We start from the raw sequence: 12,568 nt of genomic DNA on the forward strand, positions 1-12,568 counted from the left end.
TGGTACTGGAATTTGCACGTTCCAAACAAGTCCTTTCCAGGCATACAATTTTTGAAAAAATAAAGCAAAAGCTTTGCATCTCGACACATCGATAGATATCCATGCAAAATATATTGTCATCGTATTTCTCACGTACAGGTATGGTTAACGAGAACGAAAAAAGTATAAAATAGGCACATTCCTCTAAAATTTGTGAAACTTCACAAGTACCTCATCAATCTTTCACATCCAGTGCAAAACGAGAATGGTCAATTTTCTGCAGGAGGGATCACTTGCAAGAGCTCTATATTCAGTTCAAAACTAGCATCAGGCTGCAAAGAAGCATGAAATCAAACCATGGCGCGTCAGTAAGTCAAAGTGCTCAGATACCTAATCAGACTACAAGACACTGGAGTTTTACCGGTATCTCGTTCAAGCCCTTTTTCGCATATCCGAGCTCCGGGGGAACAATGACCCTCCTCTGTACAACAAAAACAGAGGATCAGGTCAGTAGTAATATAGCAAAGAGGGAACGTCCCTTCACTTGTGCCAGTTCTCCGTACCTTCCCCCCCACTTTCATCCCCTCGGTGATCATGTACATAGCTGCCGGAGGCTTTGGCGAAGCCTGTGCGGAGTACAGCCCGTTGGCGGTGTCCGCGAAGTCCCGCTTCCGCTCTTTCCCAGGCAGCGATCCGACAGTGAACACGTAAGGCTACTAGAGGAAGACACGCAAACATCTTAGTTCTGATTGTCCTAAACGAGTATTTCTACCACTAGCACACAAAGATGGGGGAGAGTACTCAGTCAGTTTGCAACATAACCTGCGCGATGCTCCGGTTCCCTGCTAGGAGCTTCGCTTCGCGGCTCGACACCACCGTGATGCTCCGGTATATGCAGTCGAAATGCACCTTCAGCAAAGAACATCAGCAGCAATCAATTTCAGTTTAGGAATGAAGGGTGTTGCTAGCATTTTTTTTCCAATTAATTTACCTGAACAGTTGACCCCTTCTCAGCAGTTGGGCCCTTCCCTTCGACAAGATCATAGTACTTCAAGCCCTCAGCTGCTCACAATAGTTTCCCAGGTCAGATTAATCAGATATCGCAAAGTGGAGCTCAAATTTAGGCACTAGAAAGTCTATAATTTTTATCGTGAGCCGTATTTGCAATTACGAATACCAAACAGATTATTTAACAGCAAATAATCTGACACTAATCAGCGTCAGTCGGGATTCGGGAATGAGCAAGCTTTTGGGGAAAAAATCTGAGCAGAAACCAAGAAACCAGCGGCGCAGGTATAAGGGACACGCGCTGACGTACGTGTAGACGCGTAATCCTCTGGCCGTACGGTCTGGCGGCCCCTCCTTGCGGCGAGCGCTGGCAGCGGGCAGACGGCGGTGAGGAAGCCGGCCGAGAGGAGGAGCTGCGCGGCCACCCTCCGCCGGGAGAGGCGGCATGCCACGGCCGTCTCCCTCGGAGGAGGCAGCGTAGGGGGAGCAGGGGAGGGGAGCGGGGCTCGGTGGAAGGTTCTAGAAGGCAGTGCCGTGGGAGCCATCGACGGCGGAGGAGACATGGGGAAGGATGGCGCGCGCTCAACTGACGCCACTACATCAGCTCAGCATATTATCCAGAAGGTACAAAAATATCAGAATATTCCATTTTCCCTTTTATACCTCCCCATTTATTTTATTTTAGCAATATTATTCAAATTGTATTTTTTGTGTACTTTAGTTTATGATAATTGATGTATACGGTACAGTACAAAGTGTGGAATGTGTAATAAGAGGAAAAAACATTGTTAACAAAAAAAACTAGTACTACTACTACGTGTAATATTCTGGATGAGAGCTTCTGCATGTTTGGACTTTATAGCCTTGTGAGACTGCAGCTTCAGCTTCCAATGGTGAATGGTGATGGTCTTCTTTTTTTTTATTTACAAACATTATCCTTGTAATTAATTAATTGCACTTGAATCAAGAACATCGAAATTATTTGCCCTGGCATAGAAATTCAAATCTCTGCAGTTTCACACAAAATAAAATGAAAGATTCGCCTGTCTGCTCACATCTATTCAGGGTCAAGGTAGGCAACAACCATCTAAGATAACTCTGACTTTTCACTCAAACAAACACATTCCTTCCATTCATAATAACATCAAGGACAAGAGTTGCTTCTATACAATTTTCCATGATGGCAGATACCTAAGGAACTCAAATCCCCTACACAGCCTCTCAACCTATTTCCCCGTCAATTAGATTGGGTAAACTGACCCGCAAGATGTTGCATCTTGGGTCGAAAACATAGAATAATATATCTTAGCTTTATACACATCAACTAGCTTTCTATATCAATAACGCTGCCATTCCTAACTGGCCTTGCAGGCCTCTCGATGTCAAGAGCAGAAAGACTGCCTGTCGAGCTCGCAGGCAGGCTCTGGGACCGCTTCTTCCTGTTCTTCGGCGGCTCCTTGTCATCGACGAACGAGATAAATCTTCGGAGGCTCTTCTTTGGCTCGTGTCTCAGGTATTTGCGTAGCATGATGCCGAAGTAGATGAGCAAGGCGAGGATGCACGCCACACCGCAGATGAGAAACAGGCCCCAGAAGCTCTCGAGGCGGAGCTGGTTCGAGTCGATGAACTCGTTTGTGTCAGTCGCGCACTCGCCTGTCTTGAGCCACTTGTCGTGGATCCGCTGCAGCTCCCCGTTCTCTGAGAGTGACAGGATCGCGGTGGACAGGTCTACTTGCAAAGGGGAGTCCCTTGGAAATGCCTGGTAGAATGAACTTCCGTAAGGTGCTACTTTTAATTTGTGAAACAAAGTAGGCATAGTTTATAGACTTCAGCCACAGAGAAGTGCAGGAAAGGTTGCATAATACTAAACAGTGGGCATAGCTCTTATAGACAATGGTTAAAATGTACTTACAAAGCCCCATCCTCTGCTGGTGAAATCTGAGCCAGCTACTGCAATCTTGCAGTAACTTGACAAAAACAGTTCGACATACGGTCGCTCATCGATAATGGCCATAACGCCTCCTTTCTTAGGGCCTAGCTTGAGGGCTTCAGCGTACTCTTGTGGGGAACCGAGAGGTCTTAGCCTTGAACGTGATATGTTCAGTTCCTTCACCATGTATTCTTGTGCAAAAGAACCAACTTGAAAACCAACAGGATCATCGCTATTTTTCAGGTCATCAATTCCTCTTATAGAAGTATCAAGTTGTTGCACGGTCAGGATGGAAGTAAGACTCGCGGTATAGCTGGATTGAATGATCAAAACAACAAAGAGCCATATGAGCAGGACACCCCGCCCTAAGGTGCTCATTGTGTTTTCTCCTGCGAAAAGATACAGATGAAATAATGAAACACATGCCATACAGCAGAATGTTTGCTTATAAAAAAAACAGAATGGAGATGGTTAGTTTACTCACTGTGTGCAAAGAATAAAGTCGAAAAGCTGAACCTGCAGACAGTCAAAATTGAGTTATAATTTGGGAACAAATAAACATGACATCATAAGAACATTTGGCAGTACATGTGGAGACATGAAAGCATAAGATAAATACAGTAACACATCCTCATATCATATGAAAATAGACTGCATATCCTCTACAACTCTCACCACAAGACTTAAATTCATTAGTAATCACTAGATGCTTTGTTTGTGTACGTTAACTCTCAGGGTTGTTTTAAGGTGATAGCAGTGTACAATATATTAGAGAAGACTCGTAGAAATGTCAACTTTGTAAGGAAACTGAACTGACATGCATGCAGCCGACATAAAAGTCAAAAGCTGTAAGTCAGCTCCTTACCAGAAGATAGTTATCATTTGTTGTCGTGGTGAACCGCGGAATTCGTCATTGATTCGATGTTCAAGAACCCAAACAACCACACCCACAACAAGAAAGAACACCCCTGTAATACACCACATCTCTAATGTAAATGGCTGCAAGAATGCCCAGGACGTCGTAATATGCTTTTTGACTGGAGACAAGATAACCAAGCCTGTTTCAATGAATGGCTGGGTGAAATCAACAATAACTGTCCGGTTCATTGTAATTGCGATATCCCCTATAGCTCCATCAAATTCCTGCAGGATAAGATAACCCTGGTCAGTATGGTATGATGGAATGTGTAGAAGAAGGACAAAAGCATTACATACTTACATTTGATTCGACCATCTGTACTAGTTTGTCATAATGAGGGTTTTCAGTACCACTACCAAAAGGTACGAACTTGAAGGTCACTGGATAAGGAAGCAAAGCCAATGCCTGAGTAAAGACATCGATGCAATAACCCTTCATTGACCCAGTAACATTGTCTTTCGTGACGAACTCTTTGAAGCTAAATCTGTTGGGAACACCAATTTTCAACTGCTTGGCATTGGAAGGAAAAACCCAGCCTCGAGGTCTCTGTGCAGTCTCCCCAGGCCAAATAACATCGTAGAGACGCTGATTGGCTAGAGAAGTATTAGGGGGCTTTGAATATAGATCCTCTGGAGGGACAGTCGACAACAAGCCAGAATAATTTGACCAAAAACCAATGGTCCGCATGCCATTTCCGAGGACATTTATGATGTCATATGCAGGATGAATGAGGTCACCCGAAGCATCAAATTGCACTTTCCCAGACACCCCAGTGAAGTTTACCTTTCTAATCTTCTCGAGTAATTTATTTCCCATGTCAAAAATACTCATTGCTTCAAGATGAAGAGTTCCCCCCCTTGCATCTCGCAACCTTGAGTCGTTTGAAAAGGAAATCCTCCCACCATCATCGAAGAAGGCATCCAGAGCATGAGCTAATGCCCAGACGCTATCATAAACATAAAAACCATAGGAACTCAAACGGAGATCACTATGGTTGTACTTCTTACTTTGCCTGCTCCACTTGGAGACCAAATTACTCTTCATCATTGAGTTTGGGATGTGTGGCCGCAAACTAAGAACACCTTGCATGCCATATATAATGTCAGCAGGAACTGATGAATTAGAATCAAGATAAGCAGAAAGCCAGTCAGTTGCAATCCATACATAGCCATTGCCCATCATGTTTAGTCGGTTCGCCATAGAGAAAAGCTTGAGTCCAGGTGCAGCACCAGTATGGAGGATGATAATGCGAGACTCCATATAACTGACACTAACCAACAAATTTATGAGGTCACTATTTTTAGCATTGGCAGGAAACCCAACCTTGTAGGAGATTTTGCAGCGCTTTGCAGTAAGTGCATCATCCAAAGCAGCAATGCCATTCCGACCATAATCATCATCAATGTATACAGCAGTCACTATTTTCCACCGGTTGTAGTCAACAACTGCTGCCACAGCCGCCATTTGGTAGAGATCACTGGGAGCAGTCCTAACAAAGAATGGGAACTGTATCGATGAAAGAGTTGCATCAGATGCAAAGGACATCATAGGGACTCGGAGCTCATTTGCTACAAATGAAATGATATGAGCAATTGTTGAGCACTGGGGGCCAACGATTGCAATAACATCAGCCTCCATGAACTGCAAAGCTGATACAAGGAAAGACGGTATCATCGTCACAACTCCAGAACAGAAGCAAAACTATTTTAACAATGCAAAATGAATCCAGAAGACAAGCAAAAAACAATTTTAACAATGCAAAATGAATGAGTGACATTATAGTTGGTCTACCTTGAACCATGCCAAGGAAACCATCCAAGCAACTTGCATCCTTTGTTTCAACATTTAATGTAGTCCCATTTAGAACTGTTGGATCAGAGTTGATATCCTCCAAGGCTGCATGGATGGCAACCGCCGAAACACCTCCAGTTGTGGAGTTCAACTGGAGAATAGACCCAATATTCACAACAGGAGGCCTTGCAGCTAAGCTCTTGGAGATGCTATTAGGGAACAGAAGCAGGGACAGAACTAACAACATGAGAAAAGCTATCTCCATTGTGCCTCAAATGGTGCAAAAGCTACTGGACGCTTATCCACATGCTAGCAAACTATGAATGAGATGAAACCCCTGAAGAAAACAGAACAATAGAGCAGATGTTATTCTGATACCAATACTTAATTGCTTATTTCCTAAATCAACATACTCCATGTAGAAGAGCGCCAGCATTCGAAACTTCAGTTTAAAAGTTGAAAGGAAAACAGCAATGAAGAAGTAAATGTCAATTTGAAGGAAGCAATTACAGTAATCCAATCAACTGTGGATTAAATATCTCAAAGAAAACAGTTTTGAGAAAAATTATCTCGACGAAAAGTAACTTGACAGAAGAAAGACAGATGATTGGATAAAAAACATTCATTTGTGTAGTAAGCATCACTTGTACCATTTATGTCATCCACTGATACTACTCCTACGAAAAAGATATATACTAGATCCTAGGTTGGCGCGGCAAGGCATCTCCCATTTTTGCTCATACATGTGGCCTCATCAAAGGAAAAACCAAGAAGCAATGTGGTCCTTGAGTGAAATCCAAAGATGTGGCGTGGGCATCCAAATTTCTCCTCAGAATCTGCGGGGCCAAACTTCGGATTATTATGTGATGCATTTATTATATTCCTTGGGTCAATCAGGCAGCAAGCAAACAAACAGAATATGCGCAGGATACTATGCTTAAGGCCAAGTACTTCCTGCAAGAGGAAAAAAGAAGCAATGCCTAAAATGGCAAGCTACCAAAGGAAGCTAGGCACAGATTCCAGCATTCCATGCGTTTTGTGCTTATTTAGCACTAGCTGGAGATAAACTAAATGGGCCGAAGCACAGAGGAGATCACACTTTGCGGCAATCCATCAAACACCTTAAGGGTGGCAAGAAGCAGCCGGTAACACCTTAAGGCTGGATTATGCAACGCATTTATTATATTCCTTGAGTCAATAAGACAGCAACCAGGCAAGCAAATAGTAAGCCACAAATCAACTAAGCACAGATTCCAGCATTCCATGCCTTGCATGCTCAAGTGAGGATAAAGCAAATGGACTGAAACACAAAGGAGATCAGACAGACCGACACTTTGCCGCAATCAGTCGAACACCTTAAGGTGTCAGCATTAATTTGTTTATTCCCTAAATTATCATAGCCCATGTAGAAGAGTATCATCATTTGGAGCTTCAGTCCAAAAGTTGTAAGGAAAACAGCAATGAAGAAGTAAATGTCAATTTGAAAGAAGCAATTACAGTAACACGATCGATTGATGGGTTGAATATCTCGAAGAAAAGCAACTTGACAGAACAAGGAAATATGATTTGACGAAGACATTCGTTTGTAGTAAGCATCACTCGTGCCATTTATGTCACCCAGGGACTACTCCTAGGAAGAAAGATATATAGATCCTAGTATGGCCACGCAGCATGTTTGGATTTCACTCAAGGACCACGTCGCTTCTTGCTTTTTTCCTTGGATGAAGCCACATGTATGAGCAAAAATGGGGGATGCTTGCCCGGCGAACCTAGTATCTCCACAGAAACTGCGGGGCCAAACTTTGGATTATGCAACCTCATTTATTATATTCAATCACCCGGTGTGTCAATCAGACAGCAGGGAAACGAACAAACAGACTGTATCAGGATATACTATGCTTAAAGCCAAGCACTTCCTGCAAGAGGAAAAGAGGAAGCCATGCCTGAAATGGCAGGCGAGCGGGGCAACCGAGCACAGGTTCCAGCATTTTCACGCGTTTCGTGCTCGGTTAGTAACTGAAGATAAACTGAAACAGACCAGACGGGCCGACAGCTTGCGGCAATCAGTCGAACACCTTAAGGGCGGCAAGAAGCAGCAGGAAACAACAACCGCGGCCGCCGTTACCCGCGGATCAGCGGCATGGGATGGGGGAGCAGTCCGAGAACGCGGCCCGCCCTCGAAATCCTCAGTCGGAACCCAAGAAACGGCGCGCATTGGCAGGAGGGGATTCGAGAGCAAGAACAGAGAGTCAGACAGAGGAGAGATTTCGGGACTTACGGGTTGGATTCAGTCGTGGAAAGAGGGAATCTTGGCCTCCTCCTCCGGCTGCTTGCTGGTTGCTGCTGCGGCGGCGGCGGCGGTCGAGTCCTCAGGCGGCAGGAGAGGAGGAGGAGGAGCCCATGACGGCGACCGGGAGCAGCTGCCGTTGAGCTCATGGTATTATTTTTAGGTGAAGGGTATTATAGCGGAGGGAGACAGGCAGGGCCAGGGGAGAGGAAGATGGAGATGGAGATGGTATCACTGACACGGGTGGGGCCAACAGAGAAAGCAGAATAACAAATGCTTTTCCCGCACATGGTCTGCCATGTTTAAGATCAAAGCTTTGTTATGACTATTTTCAAAATTTCAAGAATGCAATTTTTTTTTGCGAATGAAATGCAAATATTGATCAAGTATATATACATATACGTACTAAAATCTACAGTATGAAAATGGTACCATTTCATAGTATATTTTCTTGAAATTATTAGGATGTTTGCATCCATGACTTCTTTATTGAAGATCATATGGGCAAGATTGGTCTTACCAACCGCGATCATGCCAACAATGGTGAACACCATGATGTTGTTGCCACTCGCTATTTCTGTCACCGTCGTCTCAATCGGCGCTCTTATGTCTTCTTTCATCTTCACTCCGACTATTCCAAATTGTTGTGCATATTACCTTTGGTCAAAGTCAGATTTGACAAAGTTTGATCAAGTACATGGGAAAAATTATTAACATGTATAACATCAAATCGGTATTGTTTGAGCTATCAAGAAACATATTTTCATATTATATGCACTCAATTATGCAAACATTGATATTTTACTACATGGCTAGTAACTAGTAAGACTTCACAATGTTGATGTGGGTTGCATCAACCCCTTGCTCTTTTACCGTCACTTCTCCTATCACTTAATGTTTGCAATAAATTTGAAAGTTGTGTTTTGCCAACCACATCAATATCGGATTTCTCCGTATGACTTTGTTCAAAACTAATATGTAGAGTGAGAGTGATTTTAAACGCATGGACTATGTGTGAACGTTGTACTCAGTGCTTTTTGACTTTCTTCTTTCTTGCCCTGCGTGATACACATGGTAGACCAGAGCTCATCATCCACCAGTATATCCGACGTGTTCTGCATACAACCACGTGGCGGTATAGCGCTGGTTACGTGTCCGGCCGGTCACACCGATAAGCTTTTTCTCTGGTCATATACATGTACAGTACCATGTCGTCTATATTCTACTCAAGATTTGTAGGGTCTAGCCAAGGCACGTATATATATAGGTAGCTGTGGGCCGTTGCTGCCTCTCCATGCAACCTCGAACCCTAGAGTGCGTGGTCGGGTAAAGAAAGGTATAGATTTTGCAAGCTGCACAATATTTAGAACAGATCAACATGCATGCATGTGTGTTCACTTGTTTTATGGTCACATCACAATGATTGGATTCTGGTGACGACACTTCCTGATTGCTGCTCGATTAGATTATGGTAAATGTGGATTAGCGTCCATGTAAGTTGGACAATTGGTCGTTGCTGTCTTCTTGTCTGATTAGCTGATGTATATTAGTGGATTAGTACTTCTTTTGGAATGCTATGCTAGAACCTTGATTTGGATGTGGAAGGGCATGCGCGTCACGTGTGAAGAATTGTATATTCAGAATGACAGGGACTTCTTGCCAGGTGATTCGACTCAATCTCAGCTGTTACAGATATCCAGAATGAGAAATGCATCAAGCTGAAGCATCACTCTCTCCCCGATAGACGCAAGCTCACGATCAACTAGCTGTATTCTGATCTGTGCAAAAGAAAGTTGAATCCTAATTCAAGCTGTGAGCAGAGGTGGGAATAGTTAGATGTGCTAATTGTACGACTTCTGTAGAAAAATCGGTTGCTTGATGCATCTCCAAAAAGAACATACACTTCTCATATATGTGGTCGGCGTTGGGTATTTGGATCTGGCCCTGCAGCTACTAGACTCTAGCTAGGCTCTTTTGTACTGATAGCTTTGGCTTTCTGGAGCCAGTGGAGTTGTGGTGGCAGTTAGAAGAATAGGCTTTGTGTCGGGGAGCTACCACCCCATGTTGACAGCATGAACTTGCCGCTTGCGGCGTTGCTGGACTTCTTTGCCCCTTATTCTATATAATTAATAACCTTTCATGGTGTATTCTTGAAAAAAAAACTGTACTCCATTCGACCTATAAAGGCTTTTTAAAATTTATTAAAATTTAGATATATCAAGATAAAACTTAGTGAGACGGAGGGAGTATTACATACTGAACAAGCTAACTAACTACGGTCAGGTGATTAATCTTGCTAATATAGCTTGCTTCACATGTAAACCTATATTACATTCCTCTCTGATGTCATCACTCCATCCACAAAAACAATCTTTTGTAGCTGTCAAAGCAGTTGATTTTGTACAGTACAAACTACAAAGCGCACGTTTGTGGAAAGTCAAAAAGGGACAGGACTTGGTAGCGAGGCTCACATCTCCACTAGATGTTCATTCCGTACGCCTTTTTACTTAATCATGCTTGCTTCACATGTAAACCTGTATTTATGTTCCTCTATGCATGTCATCACTCCATGCACAAATACGATCTTACAGCTATCAAACCAGATGCTGCTTTATTTCTGCCTTTTCTACTGATTTCCCCTTCTTTTGAGCACATAAAAAGGCTCTTTTCTTGAAATTCAGTAAAGAAACAGTAGTGAGGCTTACATCTCCACTACATCACATGCATGTGACTAGTATCTGATTCTGCCGGGAGAAATTCTCTAGGCTTTACGTTTAAAATTGCTCGTGCGCAACGTATGTACAATGTGAACATGCATGGACATGTTCCCATTGTCTTACTTAAAACATCACAATCGTGCATTGTACCAAACAAACTCAATTTTCCGATGTTTCATACATCAGCAAGAAAAGAATCATGTAAAGTAAATTGATGCTGTGTTTGGTTCGAGCAACATGATAACGAGTGCCGTTCAATCAAACCCAGCTAACAATTGTCATCTCAGACCGAACACCCACATATATATGTGACCAACTTGGCAGATTCGAGGTTCGAGGGACGGCGACATCCTAGTTCTACCAGGATGGGTTCGTCCATTGATAACTAACCGAGTACTAAAGTGGTAAGGTTATGTGGAGTCGTTATCTCCTGTGTTTGTGCATCTATAATTTTTTTACTAGTACTAGTGTTTTAGTAGGTCTTAAGAAAATAAAAATACATCATTCTTGTAAAAAAGATCCAATAACATTTCTACAAAAATCTATAGCAGTACATTAATGATAAAAAATATATCATTAAATTTTATTAATATATAATATTTTAACCTTGTACTCCCTCTTTCCAAAATTACACTGTCTATTTGTTTTGGTCAAAGTCAAATCTTATTAAGTTTAAAAAAACATATAGAAAAATATCAACATCTACAATATCAACTCAATGGTATTAGAACCATCAAGAAATATATTTTCATATTATATTCCTTTGATAGTGTGAATGTTGATATATTTTTCTATATAGTTAAGCAAACTATGTAAAGGTATACTTTGACCAAAACTAATTGGCAATGTAATTTGGGCGAAAGTGAGTAATAACTTGTTTCGCTAAATTGATCAAAGTGTACACAACCCATGTGTATTCTCGAAAAGGAAAATTTGAAGGGTACAATGATCATGGTGCTGGCACAAATGGAATTGTGTGCCCATGATAGACACCCTTTACTGCTGCTAGTAACAAAACAAGTGCATTTTCTAAAGCCAACATGAACGAAAACATGTGTGTCCGTCACATATTTGGTCACTTCATAATGATTTGGGTTAATTGTTTTATGCTTTCAAGTTGGTTCCTGATTATTCTTTGCAATCATTGAGGACTTAGTTTGAAATTTGGAATTAAGTAATGGTACTTTTTTTCTCGAAATGGGGAATAAAACCCCAGCTTCTGCATCATATTAAGTAATGGTACACAATGGAAAATCATATTCGTGCATGTTATTCGTATAAAAAATATACTACTCCCTTCCTATCCATAATATGTGTTGTGGTTTTAGTTTTCAAATCTAAACTAAAACCACAACGTCCGAGGAAGCATCGATAGTGACATGGACTTGAATCTGAACGGGCCGGGCCACAGATATGCAGCACAGCAGACCAAGCTTCCAATCATTTTCATACGCACAGTAATCCGTCTTAGCTACCACGTGATTGAAAACCTCACCAGTTATATATCGCTAGCATGAGAAAATGAAATCGAACGTGTATTGCAAGCTCAACAAAGCTGACACATCACTCCTGCATCCATCCAGTGTATCTGCTAAATCTAGGAGGCGCGAACCTGTCTTTCAGGCGGAATAGTTTCCATAAATATCATCACTTACAAATGGTTGCTTCATGTAGACATCTAGCCGTACGTATGCATGCAGCCTTTATGTTATGCTTCGTCGCCGTGACAAGCTAGGTATTTGCATCTAGCTTTGCAGCTAGCTAGATGCATAAATTAACAGGCTGATATAAATAATTGCCTATATAGCTTGTTAGTGTTATATTCATTTATGCATCAATGCATGTCATGCATCATACTACGTACATAAAAAAATGTACTAGTATGTCGCTAAGCTATGAAATCGGGTAAAGTCTGCTGCAGCGCACGTCAAAGGTGG

General features: G+C 42.2%; 2 protein-coding genes across 2 annotated transcripts; both read right to left on the bottom strand.

The window, feature by feature from the left end:
• Window positions 1–60: 60 nt before the first annotated feature.
• LOC124691459 (peptidyl-prolyl cis-trans isomerase FKBP18, chloroplastic-like) lies at window positions 61–1,598 on the bottom strand. Its single transcript, XM_047224737.1, has 6 exons — window positions 1,298–1,598; window positions 971–1,041; window positions 802–888; window positions 543–692; window positions 401–460; window positions 61–311 (listed from the first exon to the last, which is right to left on the bottom strand). The coding sequence occupies exons 1-6, from the start codon at window positions 1,548–1,550 to the stop codon at window positions 249–251; spliced, it is 684 nt and encodes a 227-aa protein (XP_047080693.1). The 5' UTR covers window positions 1,551–1,598; the 3' UTR covers window positions 61–248.
• Window positions 1,599–2,103: 505 nt separating this feature from the next.
• Window positions 2,104–8,042, bottom strand: LOC124691462 (glutamate receptor 3.1-like). Its single transcript, XM_047224738.1, has 7 exons — window positions 7,906–8,042; window positions 5,628–5,964; window positions 4,137–5,485; window positions 3,783–4,060; window positions 3,402–3,433; window positions 2,900–3,306; window positions 2,104–2,746 (listed from the first exon to the last, which is right to left on the bottom strand). The coding sequence occupies exons 2-7, from the start codon at window positions 5,890–5,892 to the stop codon at window positions 2,312–2,314; spliced, it is 2,766 nt and encodes a 921-aa protein (XP_047080694.1). The 5' UTR covers window positions 5,893–5,964; window positions 7,906–8,042; the 3' UTR covers window positions 2,104–2,311.
• Between the last annotated feature and the right edge of the window lie 4,526 nt (window positions 8,043–12,568).

Source organism: Lolium rigidum, chromosome 2, assembly GCF_022539505.1.
Source record: "Lolium rigidum isolate FL_2022 chromosome 2, APGP_CSIRO_Lrig_0.1, whole genome shotgun sequence".
Classification (NCBI taxonomy): domain Eukaryota; kingdom Viridiplantae; phylum Streptophyta; class Magnoliopsida; order Poales; family Poaceae; genus Lolium; species Lolium rigidum.

Bases quoted from the DNA above. Each gene is read 5' to 3' on its own strand.
- LOC124691462 (XM_047224738.1), bottom strand. From the start codon at position 5,892: ATGGAGATAGCTTTTCTCATGTTGTTAGTTCTGTCCCTGCTTCTGTTC. The intron at 3,307-3,401 runs GTGAGTAAACTA...ATCTTTTCGCAG, and splicing joins GACTTTATTCTTTGCACACA to GAGAAAACACAATGAGCACC. The intron at 2,747-2,899 runs GTAAGTACATTT...TCATTCTACCAG, and splicing joins CCAGCAGAGGATGGGGCTTT to GCATTTCCAAGGGACTCCCC.
- LOC124691459 (XM_047224737.1), bottom strand. From the start codon at position 1,550: ATGTCTCCTCCGCCGTCGATGGCTCCCACGGCACTGCCTTCTAGAACC. The intron at 889-970 runs GTAAATTAATTG...TCTTTGCTGAAG, and splicing joins AGAAGGGGTCAACTGTTCAG to GTGCATTTCGACTGCATATA. The intron at 693-801 runs GTTATGTTGCAA...TTCCTCTAGTAG, and splicing joins GGAACCGGAGCATCGCGCAG to CCTTACGTGTTCACTGTCGG.